At 38.2% G+C, this 21,761-nt stretch overlaps 2 protein-coding genes across 3 annotated transcripts; one reads left to right on the top strand and one right to left on the bottom strand.

The window, feature by feature from the left end:
- Nucleotides 1-210: 210 nt before the first annotated feature.
- On the bottom strand, nt 211-13,753 carry LOC144638783 (neuronal acetylcholine receptor subunit alpha-7-like). The gene is made up of 6 exons (XM_078498037.1): nt 13,615-13,753; nt 6,648-6,796; nt 5,746-5,790; nt 2,890-2,999; nt 2,200-2,438; nt 211-2,026 (listed from the first exon to the last, which is right to left on the bottom strand). Exons 1-6 carry the CDS (start codon nt 13,670-13,672, stop codon nt 1,323-1,325), a joined length of 1,305 nt encoding a protein of 434 aa, XP_078354163.1. The 5' UTR covers nt 13,673-13,753; the 3' UTR covers nt 211-1,322.
- Nucleotides 13,754-16,018: 2,265 nt separating this feature from the next.
- On the top strand, nt 16,019-20,981 carry LOC144638502 (uncharacterized). 2 transcript variants are annotated; one of them, XM_078497694.1, is made up of 3 exons: nt 16,019-16,091; nt 18,537-18,905; nt 19,569-20,981. In XM_078497694.1, exons 2-3 carry the CDS (start codon nt 18,543-18,545, stop codon nt 20,565-20,567), a joined length of 1,362 nt encoding a protein of 453 aa, XP_078353820.1. In that variant the 5' UTR covers nt 16,019-16,091; nt 18,537-18,542; the 3' UTR covers nt 20,568-20,981. The 2 variants fall into 2 exon arrangements, with proteins under 2 accessions (XP_078353820.1, XP_078353819.1); XM_078497693.1 differs by having other exon boundaries at nt 16,035-16,079.
- The last annotated feature ends 780 nt before the right edge of the window (nt 20,982-21,761 follow it).

The raw sequence follows: 21,761 nt of genomic DNA, 5'->3' as shown, positions 1-21,761 counted from the left end.
ATAATGATGAAATATATTTAATTTAATTTTAAAAGCAACACCACGCTTTGCGTGTTCCTACACAACTTAATGGAAACACCGCTATTTATCATCTTTGACGTAACAAAATAAACGTGACGTGAACATTATAATAACGGGACCGTTGAAACGAAAATCGCGCGTATGACTTTCCGAAGTACTAGAAAGACGAATAAGGACACCAGGTTGGGTTTCAAACTTTATTGAAGCTTTTCAGAGGAAAAAGGAAATATTTTCAATTAATTTTCAAATCCATACAAACGCTCATGGTCCGCTCAATTTTAAATCCATACAAACTCTTATATAGTACGCTTTGGTTACCTGTGCAAAGACTTACATATATACAAGAGCTGAAGTGAGACGTGTTGTTTGATGAATTTAATATGAAGTGTAATGTGTAATCAAAGTTTTTATTCCCGATTGTTTTCTTTATGGAGAAATTCGTGAAAGCAAGGTATAGTTCAATATTTTACAGCTCCTATTCAGATCTATTTACCTCCGCCTCTGAAAACATTTTTAAAATCGAAATTGAAGAAATTTTTCTGCATGATGTTTTACTCGAAATAAGTTAACATAGCTCTTTCAAATCGCGTAAAGAAAAATTTAATAAACGTTTAACGTTTCACGACCGTTGATCATCTGCCTCAAACCACCGATTCTTGTTAATGTAAGGGTAAATTCTTACCCCACTCCACACAGTTATAGTGAGTCCATCGTCATAGTCATAGTCATGTGACAACATGAAAAATCGTCGAACACGAGGTCGCCGGAGAAGTTTAGAACAAAAAAATATTAAAGCGTTGAAATTGTATGGTATTATTCAGCAACCAGCTGAGCAGGCAAACATCTCCATATCATCTTTGGATACGTTCGAAGGTAGTTAAATAAATCCTTTTCGGCTGCTCGGGTTTACAAGTCTAGTATGTGCTTGCATTGTACAGGCTAAGTAACCACGAATAGGCTATGAGGTTATGACGGAATAAGACGAAAAAAATTGCATCACGGCCAAACAAGTCCAAACTGGACAAACAAGTCTAACTTAACGGAATCAACTGTCAAAATCAACAAAATTGGGCGCTTTTGACACAGAGAGCTACCGAATTCTGGGCGCTTAACTGAATCGTAGTTCTAGAAGCTATTTTTTGGATTGACCATGTGATATCTCTGGTCTTGAATTATTGTAAAATGAATCAGAATCCACTGTAGTCCTAAACGAGCTTTCATGGTACGACAATACAAAGCTAAGGCAAGTGGATAGTGTTTACAGCAAGTAACTGTTTACAAAAAAACAACATATTGTTTACTCATGTTACGAATGTCACTGCATACGCGACAGACGAAGCAATAACGAAGATTACAAGGAACGCTTGATCCATTTTTGTTGACACCATTCGCCAATTGAATTCTCGCTCCTCTTCTCTTTCAATCGGTGCTGGGCTCACTTTATTGCGCTCAGTCATCTCAATGGCAGCCATTGTTGCAGTGGAGTTTACAATCACTGGATAACCACCATCAGGCTGTGATACGTGAATCCGTTTGACTCTTTTACTTTTCCTTACGCTGCAGAGGTTGCAGAGATTTTCAATCCACTTTGGGGGCGTTTCTTCCATGAAGTAAACCCTCAGGACGAAAATGTTGGCGAAGAGGACCAGCGCTATGATGACCATGGTAATTTGTAAGTTTACACCAAGGATTGGTAGGCCGTCCGATGTGACTGGAAGATAGGATGGGATGACAAGCAGAAACACTATCATGGCCAGAAGGATAGTTGTCACAAAGCCAATGCGTTCTCCACTTTCAACGTGGATCAGAAAGCTACTGAGTGCGACGATCGTAAGTGTAACGGAGGGGATGGCGAGATAGAACATATAGTACAGAGACTTGCGTTTCATCTGCAGAGTGTATACAACTTCGCTAAAGTTAAAAGGGCAGCAGTCGCCATGGTCAGTTTCTGATATTTTAGCTTCGATGCTTTCAATGTCCCAGTCTCCACTTTTCACAAAACGAGCTGAGAGGAAAAGATGCAAAGCACGGTTTTAGTTTGTCTGTATCAAGCCACACCAACAGTGCAAGGTTATAGATAAGAATACTTTTGTCACGTGATATTAATAAGTAATAAAAAACGATAATGATAGGTAGGTTTTGGAGATACTAGTAAATGTACAACCAAACAATCCTTACTTGCAAAGTTGCCCTTTTTGTCTCTGAACAACTTGATTCTCAATAAGTTTTTTCCATAGGTGAACGAGCCAAATGCGAGTTCACATTTCTGTTCGTCAAACGGCCAGTCGTGAATCTGCATTCTGCAATTGACTTTAAACGTTGCAGGTCCGCTCCAAACACACTTCCCTTTACTATTAACAGCGATGTCAGTCACAAACTTGCTTGGTCCTCCTGCTAAGTTGATTCCATCGTCACCACTAAAGATGAAAGAAAAATGAACGCGTTGAGTCCAAACGAGATGTTGATGAGAGCCCGGCACGAAAAAACATTGCATTACTATTTACAGACAACTTGAAACAACTCGTAAATATCGGTGCATGATTACCGACTATTCCGTATCCGAAATTTAAGACTGCCATGTGTTATTCCCGAAGTCTCCTATCCCACCTTTTACATATGAACCAACGTGAGCAAAGTTTGAACATGTTGAAGTCAGCCGCTTGTCAAACTGTAGCTATTTTTCTGAGTAAAACTGCTGTAGATTGAACCAATACGTATTTTACTGCTTTAACAATGAAAAACAGTGTACATTTTAAGTTTGCATCAGTTTAAAAATTAGGCCTGGTGTAAATCGTTAACTGGGGGGCGATGAATATGAACATGCGAATAAACTTATTAGTAATTTCACGTAAAATCGTCATTTCTTACTTGTTAAAGAGAGCTATATCCGGGACCCAAATTTCACGAGGAGAAAAATGGACACGTTCCACACCACCATATTCACTGGCGTTCCACGTTAGAAATGCGTTCTTCCAGTCCTGAAAAGAAGGTAAAAAATAGCACGACATTTGTCATTGAGAAGCTCTTACCAATAACAATGCGACAGTCGTATTATTTAACGTTTATCTTGTCAAATCACGCAGAACATCGCCTGATAATTTAGCCGTCGAGGCTGTAGGCCGAGATGGCTAAACTCAGACGGTATTACGCAAGTCTGGACTCGTGGATTCTACAAGAACTAAAAAAACTGTGGTTGTGCAGCGCTTTGCAAGGCTTCAGACGAATCTAGGTAACCCACGTATGTTGCAGCATACCCGGGGTATCCAATCGAACGTTCGGTAATCGAAATCAATCGAACACCAATCGTTCGATTGGGTTCGGTAATCGAACATAATCGAACTCACAATAAAATTTGGTCAATCGAACTCAATCGAACGTTCGATTACCGATAAGTGAACAATCGAACTCAATCGAACGTTCGATTACCGAACAACCAACAATCGAACTCAATCGAACGTTGGATTACTGTCTATACTGCGTATATATTGATTTATACTGCGTACATATCGATTGATTTCAAGAGCCACTGCTCGGGCAGTCGAACAACGTACTCGTCCGAAACTAAAGTCAATTTTGCATGCAAGTTTTTTGCTTATTACAATGATTTCGATCTTAAGAAAAAAATTGTTTTACTTGTTCACTTGTTATTTTTGTCATCCATGTTAATAGTAAGCACTTCCTCCAATGTAATTGTTGTCATGCTGGAAATTGCTCTTCTCCTGTCAACGTCGCTTTTGGCCTCCCTCGAGGGCTTGGACAGACTGATGGCGGCAGCGTTTTGGCTACTTATAATGATTATTTATATATTGAACACAACTGGCTGTGTTGCAGCGAATGAAATGGGGCAACTTCTGTTTGAGTGTAACGGTGAAAAGCAGGGCAGAAACCATATCCTTCCTTCTAATAGAGAAATGTAGAAATGTAGTGCATTTCAGTTATTTTACCGTCGTTCTGTTCTCTTCTACCAAATATATTTTACTAAACATTGACATTCAGTTCGATATTTGGAAGTTTTTATATTTATTCAATTCAATAAAAGTTGATTTTGATTAGTCCTGCGTGATTTACTTATCAAGAGAAAGATTCCGAACAAAATCGAACCCGATTGAGTTCGATAATGTTCGATTGGCTCGATTGGTTCGAAAATCGAACTCACAGCAAAATAGATGTTCGATTTTGTTCGATTACCGAACCCAATCGAACGATTCGTGTTCGATTGGGTTCGATTGATTTTTGGTTCGATTTTGTTCGATTGGATACCCCGGGAGCATAACTCTTGTGTGTGGATGACGGATAACATAGACTTTCTGACCAAATATGGGCATCATGGCAATTTGTGGAATAATCCATCAAATATTTTTCGGGCGCGTGATAGTTCTAAACACTTCATTCGATGTAGCTACAACTGGGAATATCAGATGACATCCCGAAGCGTTATTCCCCGGTTTTTGAACGTCAGGAGTTTCGTTTGCAAGAAGAAGTTTTTACGGGATAAAACTTTAGTAAGTCGTTAACTACAACTAAATTTTGAACGCCGAAAGGAAAATACACATTGATATTTGTTTTTGGATATCACAGCTTTTCCCGAGCTGATAACTGTTCTTCTCTCAAAACAGATGACGACCGCAACTAATGGCGTTAATTATTTATCTATAAATGGCTGGAAAACAATGGCCACTACGTTAACCTTACAACTCTGGAAATACATTATTCAATAGTCCACTTTTTACCAACTATAAAAAGTAATCTAAAAATAATTGACTATTAGTTGCAGAGACAACTAAGACTCGAATCCTAACCAAAAAACGTGGGGAGGGGGCGCCATCGTACTCCTAGCCAAGCACATACCCCCCGCCCGGAGGGGAGAGCGAATGCCCATTAAATTGTCCAAATTAACAGTGTCCGGTGTGTCCGTAATCGATTTGTGATAGTGCATAACTGGGCAGTTCAGACGATCCTGCTTCATGGTGCTTTTTGGGTTGCTCTTTAGACGTCGGAGGTTAGAAAATGTACGCTCTTGAGTCACCGATGCCTGTCAAATACAATCTTAACAGACTGTGGCCCTCTCCTAGTAGCGGTTTTGGGGAAAGGAGTTCTACACCATATTGAGGAGCTTTAGCAATGATGACGGCGACGCCGAAGACAACGCCTGGTGCAAAATGAATTTATATTTTACTCGAGAATCTCGCGATTATCCAGAGGTATTCAGTGTATCTATTGGTTTAGGAACAAGCCCAAGCTGAATGTGTAAAGAAAGCGTCCATCCCCAAATAGAAATACGGAAATTTAGCTGTCATTGTTCACGTTCTCCATTATACGCAATACTTGGTCATTTCACGTTGTTGTTTCGCAGAGAACGGCCAAAAAAATGTACCAGGATTGAAAACGCACGTGCAGAGTTATTATTTTGCTAATTAAACCTTCTGTTTGGTGACGTTCTCGTTCACGTTGCCGTCGTGGTTTGCTAATGCTCCCTATTATCCCGCCAAGCACGATCCTGTTAAAACAATTTGAATCTTGACAAACCAATTTTATGCTGCACTAGCGATACTTTTGGCACTGAAATGTGGGGGGGGGGGGGGAGCTGAGCCCTCAAATTTGTTGTTTGGGGGGAGCTCAAGCCTCTTTCTCCCTGCTCCGCCGCCTATGCAAAAAGAAAAAATTCCTATGAAAAGAGTTAAAAAGGATTTAAAAGGGGTTTCATAAAATCAGATGTATGCTGACCTGTATAACCCAAGTGTCCAATACTATTAGTTGTTCTTTGTTATCCTGTTAGACATCAAAAGCACATATGAAATACTAAAGCCTGATACAAAGATAAAATCTACCGTAACTAAATTGTTCGAAAGAACAATCCAGTTAAGCAAACTTCAGTTAAAACCTGCATAATATGATTTGTATTTACAGTTCCAAAAGATTAATTAGACAATAACGCATCATGAGATGAGAATTTTAAAAAATATATATTAATAAGAGCAAATAATTCCTCTTGATTTATTTTAAGCTCGTCGTTTTAATTTCTTTAACACTGTTCTGCAAAGAGATAGTTATGTGGAATATTTAAAAGGAATCGATGAAATCACACGTACTAACTCGTAATTCACGGGGTATCCCGTATCATGATTTATGACGTACTTTATTGACTGTACCTTGGTAATATTATTAACAAATAACGGCAAAGAGAAGTAATCGCAATACCGTGGGTTCTTTGCTAAACCTTGGCACTTTACATTGTCAATCATAAAATAGATAGTTGTAAGGGCAGTCGAACCTCTCCGGACGCGCCGGAGACCTCTTACGGACAATTCACTTGGTGCGAAAGAGACCAAAATTCACATAAACTCTACCTGTTCAATCCGGACCACTCCATAATACGGACACGTTCCTGTCTTTTCGGTGTCCAAAATAGTAGAAGCGTGATAATATTTGTAAGGTTGCCAATTTTCTATGGGAAGAGGTTTTTTGGAATGTCATTAAGCACGCAAATCTTCACAATTAGCAACTAACTTTACTTCTTTCATCATGCACTTTGCAATTCTGGCACATCACCTTTTATGATTGACTGCAAATTAAAGCCTGTATTGAGAACGGAAGAAAAAAAGAACAAATCTTTGGGATTCTCGTACCACTTTGACGAGCCTACTGACTCTCAACGCGAACGACACCTGCACTTCTTTTTTGCCTCTAAAAACTGGCCGGACTTTTCTGTCGTAATTATCAAGGAGGTCTGCTCGGATATGATGCTCCCATGAAGATTCTGTTGAACTTGAAGAACCTAAAAGAACAGGTGGGCAGACAGTTAGAGAGGCAGTGCAGTGCCGTGCCGTGCAGTGCGGTGCGGCGCGGTGCAGTGCGGTGTAGTGTAGACTGTGTGGAGCGTAGTGTAGTGCAGTACAGTACAGTGTAAAATATAGTGCTGTGCAGTGCAGTGTAAAATAAAGTGGTGTATAATGCAGTACAAGGCATTATGGTGCAGTAAAGTGCAGCGCAGTGCAGTGCACTGCCAGTATAGGATCCCGACGTAAGGAGGGAGCCCTCTGACGTCCTGTATAGGATAGAGTGTAGTGCAGTAAAGTACACGGTCTATTGCAGTGTGGAATAAAGTTATCTATAGTGCAGTGCTGGACAATGCACTGAGTTCATACCTAAACTGTAGGCTGACAATAATTCATGCCCTCTTTAGAAACGCTATAGCATTCTTTATTCAATCATTTACATTATCACGCTTACCAAGATCCTACTTGACTTTTTTTAATTTTAATTCATGCGGATCATTCCTTATATTAAATTTTTTAACGTTTCACTTTTGCAATAATAAGATTTTAAAATACTTGCAAAATCGTAGCCAAGTGTGTTCGTTTTATGCTTCAAAAAGAAAAAAGAATCATAAATACAAATGTAATCAATCAATTAATTAGTTATTTTTTTATCTCCTTTTGGAGAGTAACGCGCAATAAAGGCATGCTATAATTTATTATGACTTATGATACAGCGACATGATGTTTATTATTTGCAAATAGCGAAGCGCGCGAGTGACGTCACGACTCAGACAAGACTCAGACAAACAAACCGAAATTGTGGACGATTTTCCTAAAACACTTTGTAAAGCAGCCCGCGGTATTCCTAAAAGCACTTTCATAAAACGAGAACTTCGCCTAAAATCCTTCTATTTCTCTCAGAACACGCTGATGTTTTTGAGCCTCGTGGCGGTTATATTCATTTGCATTCTATTTTTAGACCTCGCGCGCTTCGCTTTTTGATCTGAACTGAATATTCATGGTCACAGTAACTATTAATTTCGGTTCTGCTTCGTTAATATAAATATTTCAACCCTCTAGACTCGATCAGGCAATTAAAAACTGATTAAAAATAAATGAAAATGAAGGGCGATTTAGATCAAATGTGGTTTTATAAGACATTTTCTGGAAAGTGTTAAATGGTCACACGCAGTTTTAGCAGTAACAAAGCGATAACGTTTTTCAGTTTCCAACTGAATAAACAAAATCGATCAAAAACGATTCTAACTGTACTAGGAACTATGTTCATATTCTTTTACAAATGGAACTTAAAAAAGCTACGTGTAGGCAAAATAATCTATAGAAGCGGGGCAAATAGGTTCGCGGATAAAGGTATTTCGCCTTTAAAATCGCACGGATTGTGGATACATTGAGCGGATTTACGGAGTTTGAAAATACAGCAGATCACAGAATAGCTAAGAATTTTGGTCCGGATTCTGAACTCTTAATGTCTGGAAGTTTGGATCGTGGATACTAAACGAAGATCGGATCACTTTTGTCCATCTTTGACGGTGTTTTGGCAAAATTGTCACAAAAGCAAACAATGAAACGTAACTTCGTAAAAAATTGGCATAAAAAAACAACATCTAATATCCGTTACAGTGAAACTGTACCCACAGAGTTTTTATGTAATGTGGATTCGGATTTGAACGAAAATAATGGCGGTTGATGGAGCTGGCTAAAAAATAGCACGGGTCGGCCTCTCCTATAACCAATATCCTTAAATTAAGCATAATTTTAAGCACAAATGTTTTGCGATAGGGACGCGATGTAAAAAAGTTTAAGAGGCAGTCGCCATAATTCCGTTCTGCTAATTTTCGGATCAGTAACACAATTGCCTTCAAACTTTGCCTACGAGTCTATCTTAATTCAAAAGCAAATTAAATCACCTTAGTTTTTGCAAATATCGTAAAATAATTTTTTTATGAATTTTTTTCGATTGGACCGCGACTGGCCTATTTTTAGCAATGGCGACAAGTGAAAAATAGGAAAATTGTCGAGTTCACCGCTTCAAAATTATAAGATATTAGGAATTGTTTTACTTTTCCTGGATTAAATTGAACCTTTATTTATGCAAAGCACACAATTTCGGTTCGTTTAAAAGAAACTTACAATACGAAATAATTTTTTGTTTGCAGCCTACTTCGCCATAAACGCCAACAGCTCAAAAATGCACATTTTCAACTGGCCATTGCGCAAAAGTCCAACTACTTCCGCGTAATATTTGTATCCATACCAACTAAAAAGAAGTCAAAGAGCATAGAAATGTAAAAATATGTTGTGGTTTAAGCGAATTTTTAGCGCAGCCAGGCAGCAACTTTGCTGTTGTTGCGAGCATGTTTATTTACATTGACACAAGAAAGTCGCTCACGCGAAACGAATTTAGCATGAATAACACAATATTTCGCAAACGTCCTAGCTTAACAAAACTTTGAAATAACAGCTGACACAACAAAACATCATTTAAGACCCGAAAACCTCACCAGCTAGTCAAAAATATATATACTGTCGCCTACCTGCAAGACAACCGCACAAGGTCAAGTCCGCCATGCAATTAGATTTCGCATTCCTTTCTAGTTTTCGTCGAGCATAGTATTCGCAGAAAGTTTCGAATTAAAACCATTGCCCATAAAACACTTTGCACAAACCATATGATTCCGATAATATGAACAAATGAAGGAAAGTAGCGGGCAGCACAACCGAAGAAATTAACCGAACACAAAATAAAACATCGGCTTGAACGCGAACGTTGATTGAAAGTTGTGTCACGCAATCTAATCTAACCACGTTATGTGCCAACTGAAGAAATCAATAATTGACTGTACAAAATTTTAAATATTGTTTCACACTGTCCGGAGCCTGATGTTGTGCTGTCTTCGTGTGTACCATTTTGGTGAGTTTAATTGAAGCCAAGCGTGCATTATTTACCTAGGTTGTTTTGATTTTCTGATTTCGACCACTTCCGGTATATCTTCCTTTCTTGATGTTTCCATCTGTAAAATTTTTCGTTCGCTTTTCAAATACAAAAAACTCACTTTAGTAAAATGATATATAGTTTCTGTTAAGTTGTAAAAAAATTTGTAATCATTTTGGTGAGTTTATATTGAAGCTAAGCGTGAATGATTTACGTAGAGTTTCTATGTAGGTTGTTTTGATTTTCTGTTTTCGACCACTTCCGGTATGTGTGTGTGCACGTGTGTGTGTTGGGGGGGAAGGGGGGGGGGGGGATTAGGTCGCTCGCGCATGAAGGGAAACTTCACTGTAGCTTGTAGTTGTTTAAGCTCCATTTACATCAGAAATGGTTAAAAATGTTTATTTGATATGTGTTGTGTTTACGGTGTGGCGCAAATTGTTCCTTAACAAGAAAATATTGACTCTGAGTGTTCTGTATAATGTCTCTTTTTTACGCGTACAGAGGCCAATAAAACAAAATCTCTGTCACGTTTATATGAATGTAATGTGAACTAGGTTTACCAACCTGATCCAATCGGGACAACCACTCCATGGAGTTTCATAATCTCCTTTGCCATCCGAGCATTTATTTATTACAATTTTATGGCTAAGGCTAAGGCTAAGAAAAACACGGCCAAAGGATGAACTACAAAAGAGTCAAGGACCCCATATTAAAGCAGATCACCTAAGATACTAAGATAAAAATACAAAAAAGAAAGTGAAATTATAATAGTAATAAATAAGTAAACAAGAAAAATATTTAAAAATTTTGCTGATCCATTTATAACATCTCTGCTTTTGATGGCTTTCTTACAACCGCGGTGGGTTGGATACTGGAATGGCCTGCGCTGTTTCCAGTATTCCCCAAGTGAATGACGATGCTTAGGACATTGATGGAGGCAATTCAAAAACACCGGCTCTGGCCAAAATAAGTTCGTGTTCCGTCAAATTTCCCGCGACAAACACAATACCATACTGACAATACATTACTTTATTTAAAGTGGGAAACATGCTTAGCTTAGAATAGCTAGTTTACAGATGTTCCACTGAAATAAGAAATAAAAAGAAAACTAAAATAGAATCTATAAGAATGGCACGAAGTTAAGTGGTTAACTACCAGGCCCGTAGGCGGGGGGGGTTCGGACGACCCCCTCCCCCCCCCCCCCATTGAAAAGGTCCGGTCTGCGGAATGATACAGCATATTGTCCGCTTAAAAGAATTTTCACTGACGTTATTTGTATTCAGGAGTGAATTTATTTTCAACAAAAATAACATAATAAACTGGTAAACCTTTCACCTGTATTCCCCTCTTTTCCAGTTTTCAGACTAGAACCAAAGGCAGATCGTATCACAACTGCATCTCATATTGATTCCACTGATTTGAATATATATTGCAGCCCGTTTAACAAATTTCAACAAGTTCTGAGAATTCGGAAGGGTAGGCTTAAGCAAAACGCTTAAAATTTATTTCTCTTATGCAAAAGTCTCATTTTTAAAGCCATCGACATCTGCATGCTGTAGCAACTGAATGCGAGCATCGATGGGGAAGGTCGCTTGTCTAACCTTGCTCTTCTATGCATCTACTATGATACCCCTGTGCACCTTGACGCGAACGAAAGTAGGCTGTTGAGCTCACTTACACCCCGTAGACAATAAGCTCTGATACGTAACGGTGGTAATGGCTTGGCCAGCATATATATAGGCTAGTACTCTAGGGCATACAAATTTTTCAGCATCGTATTTTTTCAGTTCAGGCTGGAGCTTTTTTCAAGTTAAAATGAAAGGCAATATTTACTGGCAACGGATCACATAACTCTACCCTTTCGCGATGAGATCAAGGCTCATCGCGCAAGTGAAAACTGGCTCCGGACCAATGCAAACACGTACAATGTTATGTGGCGTTAAAGAAAAGCTCGTTTATATAGGAATAAGTGAAAGTGCAATTCTCTGTTGTGAAATCTTTGACTTTATGTGCTTCCAAAATACAAGAAAAATCGCCATAAAGTAAAAAAAAAATCCCCATGGAAGCGTACCCACTGTTGGATCCTCGAAAACGGCGGCCCTTGCGGTCCAGTTAACCAGATTTATAGTCCAGTCCCTGAACTCTCCCTTCCGCGCGTCCTTTAGTCTACAGCTCTTTAAAGCTGGCTTTGTATCGCCCCTGATGGCATTTTGTGTGCACTGCTAAAGTGAATAAAGAGAAAAAATACTAAGCAAATGTTCAGTCCAACTGTTTGGTCCGCTTTAAGAGAAAACGAACCTACCCGGGCAAAAACCAGGCTACGGGCCTGACTACGGAATCATTACAATCTCCAAAGCGAACGAGCTCGGTTATTCCTCTTGAATTACCACAACTACCTTTGTACTTCGAAGTGTATGCCAGAAAGCACAACTCCTCCATTTTGTTGGAAAATGTGAAAACTTCACGAGAACAAGACAAAGTATGATTGACATGTGCTGGATGGCGGCGGGTTTTTATAGGCCTCTTTTTGTTTTTGCTTTTTTCATTCCTGATCATCCGCATATCTTTTTCATTTACATATTTGTTTACAACTAAACAGAAACTATATATCATTTTACTAAAGTGAGTTTTTTGTATTTAAAAAGTGAACGAAAAATTTTACAGATGAAAACATCAAGATAGGAAGATATACCGGAAGTGGTCGAAATCAGAAAATCAAAACAACCTAGGTAAATAATGCACGCTTGGCTTCAATTAAACTCACCAAAATGGTACACAAAAAGACAGCACAACATCAGGCTCCGGACAGTGTGAAACAATATTTAAAATTTTGTACAGTCAATTATTGATTTCTTCAGTTGGCACATAACGTGGTTAGATTAGATTGCGTGACACAACTTTCAATCAACGTTCGCGTTCAAGCCGATGTTTTGTGTTCGGTTAATTTCTTCGGTTGTGCTGCCCGCTACTTTCCTTCATTTGTTCATATTATCGGAATCATATGGTTTGTGCAAAGTGTTTTATGGGCAATGGTTTTAATTCGAAACTTTCTGCGAATACTATGCTCGACGAAAACTAGAAAGGAATGCGAAATCTAATTGCATGGCGGACTTGACCTTGTGCGGTTGTCTTGCAGGTAGGCGACAGTATATATATTTTTGACTAGCTGGTGAGGTTTTCGGGTCTTAAATGATGTTTTGTTGTGTCAGCTGTTATTTCAAAGTTTTGTTAAGCTAGGACGTTTGCGAAATATTGTGTTATTCATGCTAAATTCGTTTCGCGTGAGCGACTTTCTTGTGTCAATGTAAATAAACATGCTCGCAACAACAGCAAAGTTGCTGCCTGGCTGCGCTAAAAATTCGCTTAAACCACAACATATTTTTACATTTCTATGCTCTTTGACTTCTTTTTAGTTGGTATGGATACAAATATTACGCGGAAGTAGTTGGACTTTTGCGCAATGGCCAGTTGAAAATGTGCATTTTTGAGCTGTTGGCGTTTATGGCGAAGTAGGCTGCAAACAAAAAATTATTTCGTATTGTAAGTTTCTTTTAAACGAACCGAAATTGTGTGCTTTGCATAAATAAAGGTTCAATTTAATCCAGGAAAAGTAAAACAATTCCTAATATCTTATAATTTTGAAGCGGTGAACTCGACAATTTTCCTATTTTTCACTTGTCGCCATTGCTAAAAATAGGCCAGTCGCGGTCCAATCGAAAAAAAATTCATAAAAAAATTATTTTTCGATATTTGCAAAAACTAAGGTGATTTAATTTGCTTTTGAATTAAGATAGACTCGTGGGCAAAGTTTGAAGGCAATTGTGTGACTGATCCGAAAATTAGCAGAACGGAATTATGGCGACTGCCTCTTAACATACTTACCTTCCAGCAAAGAGAGTATTTTAAGACATATTAATAGCACTGTTGTGATAGAATTCATCGCGAAACTTGTGTAGGAACTTTTCAAACCTTTTCCCTCTTGGCTAGCCTAAATTTCCTGGCTTCTCACAGACACGAGTTCAAAGCTGGCTTGAGCCTTCTATCTTACTAAGCGACGAAACATCAAATAAATATGTATGTTAATCAATGCTTATTTGTGCAGTTGGGATTGTTTTCGTATCGTGTCATATTTAAAATAAAGGTTTGATTACGCAGTTTATTTGATTATTTTTTTTTCAAATCGGACACCTACGCCATTCGCGCGACAATTACGTTTACTTAAGAACGTTCGCGACAAAAACCTTCCCAACCTTATTTTTTTATATAAATTTTTCCTGTAGTTTAAGATAATGGCTGACACATTTCGGATAAGATAAAAACCAGGAGTCATGCCCTTGTCTTAGAAATAAAACTATACGAATGACCAAAGTGTTTCTAGAAACTAAGATATATTGATAACGGTTTTCGAAAAAAGAAAAGGAAATTACTGAACAGTTATAGACAAGGATGTCGTGTTTAACTCCACGCAAATCAGCCCAATGAGTAAATATTTGCAAACGTTGTCATACATTAGGTAGAATACACTTCTTTGAATAATATTCGCAAGTCTGGCATAGTCGCATATATGAGAAGCTCGATCGCAAGAAGAAGAGTGCCTTTATTTAAACAGGGTTGCTCTTTCAGTTATTATAAATTACAAAATTACTGCTATCAATAGAGGCCCTATAAGAATAAAAACTACATTATTACATTACAATAAGGATAATATTTAAAACGACATTAAAACTAATTGAAAAAAACCTTAATTAAAAATTACAAGTTCATTTAAAAATTTACAACTACAGGTTTTCATTAAAAACTTTACAACCATGGTAATAAAATGCTTTCTTCGTAGATTCTAATTTTACAATAGGCAGTCTAAGATAATTACTTTGCCTGGTAGTTCTACTTAAAACATCTTTATTAAATTTAAAATAGTCAATAAGAAATTGTGGGCAAGTGAGCGGAAAAAGCAAAAAAAAAAAATGTTAAACTTTCTAACTGAGATTTTTTGTGTGACAGTGAGTCGTGCAAGCCATTCCGATCAGCCTAAATTACAAATTAGCTTCAGGCCACGTCCACACTAATCCGGAAAATTCGAAAATTCGAAAATTCTCCTGTTTGGCCAGCCGTCCACATTCAAACTGTGTTCTCGATCACCGAAAACGGAGGTCAAAAATGGTCAATCGCAACTGCAAGGTGGTGTAGTGCGGATGGACAAAAACGGAGCTTTTCGAAAACGCTGATGTCAAATAGTCATGTGATCTCTGTCAATAGCTCTGTACGCGCGTTATAAATCTTGGTAGATTTTTTCCACCGTTCAACTTTATATTTGGAATTGATTGCTGTATTTTAGTTTAAATATTCAACTCAGGATAACTCTGAAATTTATAGACAAGCTGAATGACTGATTTGGATTATCGCAAAGTTCTAGAAATGAAAGTAAGCAGTTTTTTGATCGACGTTATCCTCGGCGTCGTCAGAAACCTGAAAACTTACTTATTTGAATTTAGTGCAGGCTCGAGTAATGTACACATGATATAATAAGTATTTTAAAGCTTTTCATGTAACGGTCTTTTTTTCCCATTGTTTGTATTCATTATCTTTTAGTCCCCGTAGAAGGTTTGTTTTGCAAACCGAAATATCTAGCAAATCTATTATACAAATTTTTATTTTTTTTCAATCTCTTAGCCTATGTAGCTTGCGGTTGGCCTTTTCATTGCGATGAGAGATTTCTGGCTCGCAAGGTTCACGTTGCTTGCGAGTTATGCGAGCCCTCCTGGTTAGCCTAAATAACACTCCGGTTAGCCAACAGTTAACTTAGGTAGCTTGCGGTTAGCCTTTTTATTGGGATTTGGGGTTTCTGCTGGCTTGCATGGCTCGCATGGCCCGCTGGCTTGCATATTGTCCACACCCTTATCAAACAACCAGACCACCACACCACATGATGAATTATTTGTCTTTACCCAAGCAAGTACGAAATGCGAATTTATATTGTAGTTGTTTCGAAGTAGTTTAAAATCGCAAAGTAAATACAGATCTTATTAGTTTTGTTGTTTATAGCCTTGGTGGAGCACAATTCTTTACTTTCTTTTGATGTTTTTTAGCAGATTTAATTTTTGAGGTTTGATCATGCTGACAAATCCTTGTTTCATCATTGAGGCGAGGTTTTGGTTATGTAAAGCCTGCAAAGCCAAAAAATCACGTGATCGGACAGGCGTAACTATGATTGACACATTTCTGCAATCTGCTTACATTGCATAGGAAAGGTTTACTTTGTTTGACGAGTGAAGTGTTAAAATTCACACTGCTCATAGGTTGTCGAGAACTTTAAACTGGGAACATTTTGCAAAAAGAAGGAAAATTCTGTGAGGACACATGTATGTATTTATGTATTTATTTTTGTAAGGGCCCGGTTTATAGGATTACTAATCGTCTTCCCTGTGACCAAGGCAGATTTCTTATATCAGCAGCCTAACTATTTTGCTAAAGTTTCCATTTTAAAAATTTCATGTTGAGGTTTATCAGGGTAAACCTTCGACCAGCTGAAAGTCTTGATACATATTGATGGGGCAGACCTTCAAAAAAAGATCTAATCCTAGATTAAGTCAAGTACAGCTTTCAAGAGAAGTTTAATTTGGTTGCAAGATGCTGAGTTGAAGATTGTTCGAACATTTGAATTCTCATAACGATCAATAACCGCATTATGTACGGAAACCATGTTAAAACCACAATCTCGGATCTCTGTTTTTAAAGGAGCAAGAGGTGTTTTACTTTAGAGAAGAAGGAATGTGTAAATATTTACTACAGTCACTCACACATTTCTGTTACCCTGCATTCAGTTGTTTCGTGCTCTGTGTTGAACTTTTTTCCTTACCTTACAAGTTTTGCAATCGCTTTAAAGCAGCATCGATCTATTACAGTGAATGTTAGATGTTCAGTCAGACTGAAGTGCACATAGATCAATTCTGTCTAATTGGGTGAATTCCAAGTCCGTTTGTAAAATTTCTCTCTCCGAATAAATTAATAAATTAATGAGCTTAGCAAACAAGAATTATTTTATTTAAATAGGCCTTTGTCTTGTCATATAGAGAAATTTTTGCTGACGTCTGTGTGTACATATTGCCACACTAGCATACGTCTTTGCGAAGAGAGGGCTAAATTTTTGCTGAACTGACCTCACATTTTTAAAGAGCTTGTAAAACTTAATATTAGGAAAACATTTTTGCGTGTAATACTGAAGGAGACTGATTGGCTTTCAAAACCTGCAAAATTTTATTAATTTTGCAGTTTTGAAACCCTCCCAGTTGCCAGGTGGCAAAGCGCAAATGAACCCGTACCAAATATTGTAAAACAAAGATTCGCCTATACATGATGTTTCCACCTTTGGGCAGTTTTGGAATGGCTGGTTGTACAAAGTTTTTTTTTTTTTTCAATTTTTGTACCTGACGAAGACTGTCGATGTTTATACAACTAATTCGACAAAGGTTGTCGGGAAAAGCACTTAAGTATACGCGACAGGACCGAAAGGTGGTCTGGGTATTCACTTGAATTTTGCATATTTGGGGAGCAGGAATGGCGCAGTGGTGAGAGCGCTCGCCTCCCACCAATGTGGCCCGGGTTCGATTCCGGCCCGGTACCATATGTGGGTTGAGTTTGTTGTTGGTTCTCGTCCTTGCTCCGAGGGTTTTTCTCCGGGTTCTCCGGTTTTCCTCCCCTTCACAAAAACCAACACTTCTAAATTCCAATTCGATCGGGAATCCGAGGGCCACAGGTTTGTCAGTCGAAGACTGTTACGTGCAACCCTCGTAAAACAAAGTTGATTTATTTATTTATTTATTTATATTGGCCAGGAGGAAATGTACAAGTTTGTATTTTGCGCGTCAAGGTTTTGTTTTTCCTCTCAAGAGGCCTTCTTCTGTAGCTCTACTTTTACTGTCGTTAAGTTTTAAAAATTCCTCTAACATTAAGGGGGCTAAAACTACCTTGTTTCCACATGTCTGAAGAGTAAGAAAACGTGCAAATTCGCGTTTGTCATGTCTTTTTTTTTTTAATAATTGTTATTTGCATAGTTACATACATAGTTACATACACTATTTACAATACAAGCTACTACTTATACCACTAACAATACTTAACAACATTACGAGTTTTTACATTTCTTCCAGTACTTCGGTTTAACATAAACCTACTTGCCCACTCGCTCGCTTACTCATCACACAATCACACAATTACATACAAGTATTACATGGCAAAGTTACACCTGTTTGAGCCTCATAGAATCTATATTTAAGTTAACAACTTAGCATTTGCATTTCCCATATCTTCTTTAATATATCTTATGTATTATTTTTAGTACAAATGTATTTCTCTGTTTCATACTTTAATGCTACTTTTGATTTATAACCTCTTATATTCGGAAGTTCGTTATTTCTTCTGCAACCCCATAAGTAAATTTTTCCTACAAGTAATAGAAATTTAGTAAGGGACGTTCCGGAGTTAGAACACCGACTACAACATCTTTCAAATTAAGATGTATTTGTTGCTTTGTCAAAGTTAAGTAATATGATTCAAAATCCTTCCAAAAGGAAATTGAGTAGGGGCAGTCAAAAAAGAAATGTTGCATTGTCTCTGATTCCCGTTTGTCGCCATCTTATTAGTATTCAGCACGTGCATTAGCTCTCTACTTCTACTCATACTACCTTTCGGTCTTGTTGCGTGCACTTTTGTGCTCTTTTCCGACAACCTTTCTCGAATAAGCTGTATACAAACGAAAAAACATATACTAGTGACCTGATTATTAAACATGATCGTCATTGTTTCAGTGAACCATGCGGGCCCTACTGCTATGGTCGTTTCCAATCCTCGCAGTTGTTATGAGCGTCGCGAGTGATGCTGTCTTCAAAGCAAAGGTACCTGATGACAAGACCTCCTCTGCCGTGGTAGCCCGAGATAAACGTGGGGCAGGACTAATAGCCATCCCTCTGGCTTTTATCGCAGTGACTTCCACTATAGCTGCTGTGTTTAGTGTGGCTAACTTTGTGTACAGTGTGGTGCAGGGACAGAAGCAGATGAAGGAGTTAAAGGAAATAAGGAGGAAGTTGGATGAAGTAGAGGATCTAATTAACCGTCGATACAACGAGATATCACAAGAGCTTAACGAAGTGAAGCTAATTGCAGTTTATGGACGCTCAGTAAGTATAGTAAACTAGCATACATCCTTCCGTTTAATTACGTTTTTTACTGTCACTTGCGAAAACACACTACCCTAGGACTTTTGATTTTGGGTTTGAAAGCAAGCTAGCATAAGAAACATTACCAATAAAATCGAGTTTATGTTTTTGGTTCCAAATAACAACTTCTTCAACTTTCCAGTGATATACATACTAGTTATGCAATGGTTTCGAGTGACAGTTTAACAGACCAAATCAAGGGTGCTTAGTACTACAACAGAAAATTTGATAATGATAGAATTACTTTTAAGCAAATATCCTTTATATTAAGTCTCCTCGCTTTGTGCCCACTGTCCCTTTAGATACTCAGCATGCAATCAGATATTCCAAAAGTTTCCTCATGTAATCGATCATCTCAAGCATCGCAATTTTCAATCCAAGCTGATGAAACAGCTGAACACGCATTAAAATTCCAATTTAAAGAAATAGAATTGACCGTCACCAAAGGCTGCAGCAAAACGGAGCATTCCGGAAAGAGTTTTGTTTGTAACGTTTTGTGGCGTAACTCTCTATCAAATCGACAAAACACTCTAAAATTGTTTCTGTACTAGCTGTCGTCCATATTTATTTATGAACAATATCGTATGTCAAGTTTTATTTATTTTTTATTCCTTTCCTCTACAGATTAGACGCTTGAAGTTTTTGCTGCACCAACAGCAAATAGACATCAGGTACAACAGCAGTGGAGTGTTGATAAACAAGAAGGCAGCCACAAAATGGGCCAAAGCTGTTTTATCTTATGGCGACGACGGAATGCGCCAGGTACTTCTTGACTTTCATCACATGATCTTAGGTGAAAGTCACGTGTTTGACGCGAAGTCCTCCGTGCTTCTGTTGCGTGACAAACTGCGTGGCAAATCGGGTGCTATGTGTGAAGCGCTTAAGAGATACTTAGCTTACTTACTTTGTTTGCAGACCAGTGGCCACGCAGCAAAAGCAATTGCGCATTTAGTTCTTGAGCACGACAAAACCAAAGCCAAGCAGGCGCTAAAGCTGCTTGAGGACAGGCTTGAAGAACAGTCAGAATTCTTAGAATCTCACGGGGTTTTGCCGTTTTACATCGACGGGGCGTTAACATGGCAAGACGGTCGAACGTACTTCTTTAAGGGGACCAATTATTGGCGGTACAACGATGCACAGGGGAAATGCGATAGCGGGTATCCGAAACCAATTAAGGAAAGCTGGGGAGGAATGCAGGGACCTATCGATACAGTTTTCCTGGGGAGAGTTAAAAATTCATACGGCACATACTTTTTCAAAGGAAGCAGTTATTATCAGTACCAAAAAGACCATAGTAAGTTGTCCAGCCCCCAGCCTATAGAGAACTGGGGAGGGCTAAATGGGCCTGTAGATGGGGTTTTCATATGGCGCAATGGTGCCACATATGCCTTTGTGGACAAATTCTACTACCGTCTGGAATCAGGGACTTTTAAAGGGCCTTTTCCAATCTCTAAGTGGGGTGGTATGACTGGGCCTATTGATACCGTGTTTCGTTATAAGAAGGATGACTGCACGTATTTCTTCAAAGAATGGAAGTATTACAAGCTTGAGGACAAAGGGGACAAAAGACTGTCTGTTTCAGGGCCCTGGGAGTTAGACCACAAGTGGCAAGGGGTGTGTTAGCTTTGATAATCACCTTTGTTAGCCTTGATCAACTGATTTATTGATTACTTTAGACATTGGTCTTGCATCGAAAAAGTTAAGACAGTGCTACTCCGATATAACAAAGTAACACTGTAGACAATATATTTAAATATTTTAGTCTTACATTATTGCCGTTTGCTTTCCTCAAGTAAATTATTTGGTTTTGGAATCGTTTTACTAACTTTTGAGTTTATTTCGAACGTGCGAAGAGCAGCATTTAGTGCTAAGGCTTTTTTAGCATTTCGCCATTTAACGTAGCCATTTGAAGCATTTAGCGTGGAGGCTCTTTTTTCTTCATTGGTTATAGTTCTGTAGTTGTTACAATAATCATTTACGCTGTGAATTTAGTCATGAAGAAGGTGAATAATGAATAAATACATCTTTTACACTGTCGTCGAATTTTCTTTACATTTACGGGAATCAACAGGGGCCGAGAATTGGATGAAGAAAACGACTCATAAAACCGAAGAAAAGAACTGAAAAAATTAAAAGCTTACGAAACCCTTATTTTTTCTTGCGCTTTTCGAAGTTTTACCTGGCTTATGAGCGCAGACTGAACTATTAATTTCTTACTCTCAAATGCATTTACTTTTACACACGGTAGAGTTATTCTTGTACACATTGTTTCATCGGTCATCAAGATTTGTCAAAAAAGGAATCTATCGGTTCATTTGGCAAGTTTTTACATATTGTAACGAAACGGATACTGCTAATGTGTAGGACGGTTCCATTTTAAAATATCTAGGTGCAAGTTGTAAGAATAAGAGGCGGTTATATTGCGAATACTTTGCACTTAATTAACTCATAATGCTTAGGTATAAAAGGGAACGAGTTAAGGTAAGGGACTCGATTTGGAGATGAACATACAGAGTACCGGCTGTATATAATGGGGTGCACGTAAGGGTGAATTTCATTCTTCATCACTACTGTCACGTGATGGTATTTTTTCTCATATCAATGAATCTAAAGGCAGCGCGTAAGTAAGTAAGACCTCACGTTTTTATCGTGTCTGGCAGTCAGTAACAGTTAAACCAATATAAATGTGATGTCAACACTCGCTGCCATGGTAGCCTTCAAAAGAGGTCAAACGTACACTACTTGAAAAAAGTCGTTTTTTATAGAATAATTTTGTTCAATCGGCAAAAGAAAAGACATTTTGACAAGTCGGTAGAT

The sequence above is a fragment of the Oculina patagonica genome, chromosome 14, assembly GCF_052425735.1.
Source record: "Oculina patagonica isolate OP01 chromosome 14, crgOcupat, whole genome shotgun sequence".
Taxonomy (NCBI): domain Eukaryota; kingdom Metazoa; phylum Cnidaria; class Anthozoa; order Scleractinia; family Oculinidae; genus Oculina; species Oculina patagonica.
This window is presented reverse-complemented; position numbering and strand designations above follow the sequence as displayed.

What these genes read in the sequence shown, in the direction of transcription:
- LOC144638783 (XM_078498037.1), bottom strand. Translation starts at nt 13,672, where the DNA reads ATGAATTCTATCACAACAGTGCTATTAATATGTCTTAAAATACTCTCT. An exon ending in TCAGTAGGCTCGTCAAAGTG is followed by an intron (nt 5,791 to 6,647) that starts GTACGAGAATCC and finishes GATGTCTAACAG; the next exon opens with GATAACAAAGAACAACTAAT. An exon ending in CAAAAAGGGCAACTTTGCAA is followed by an intron (nt 2,027 to 2,199) that starts GTAAGGATTGTT and finishes TTTTCCTCTCAG; the next exon opens with CTCGTTTTGTGAAAAGTGGA.
- LOC144638502 (XM_078497694.1), top strand. Translation starts at nt 18,543, where the DNA reads ATGCGGGCCCTACTGCTATGGTCGTTTCCAATCCTCGCAGTTGTTATG. An exon ending in TTGCAGTTTATGGACGCTCA is followed by an intron (nt 18,906 to 19,568) that starts GTAAGTATAGTA and finishes TTTCCTCTACAG; the next exon opens with ATTAGACGCTTGAAGTTTTT.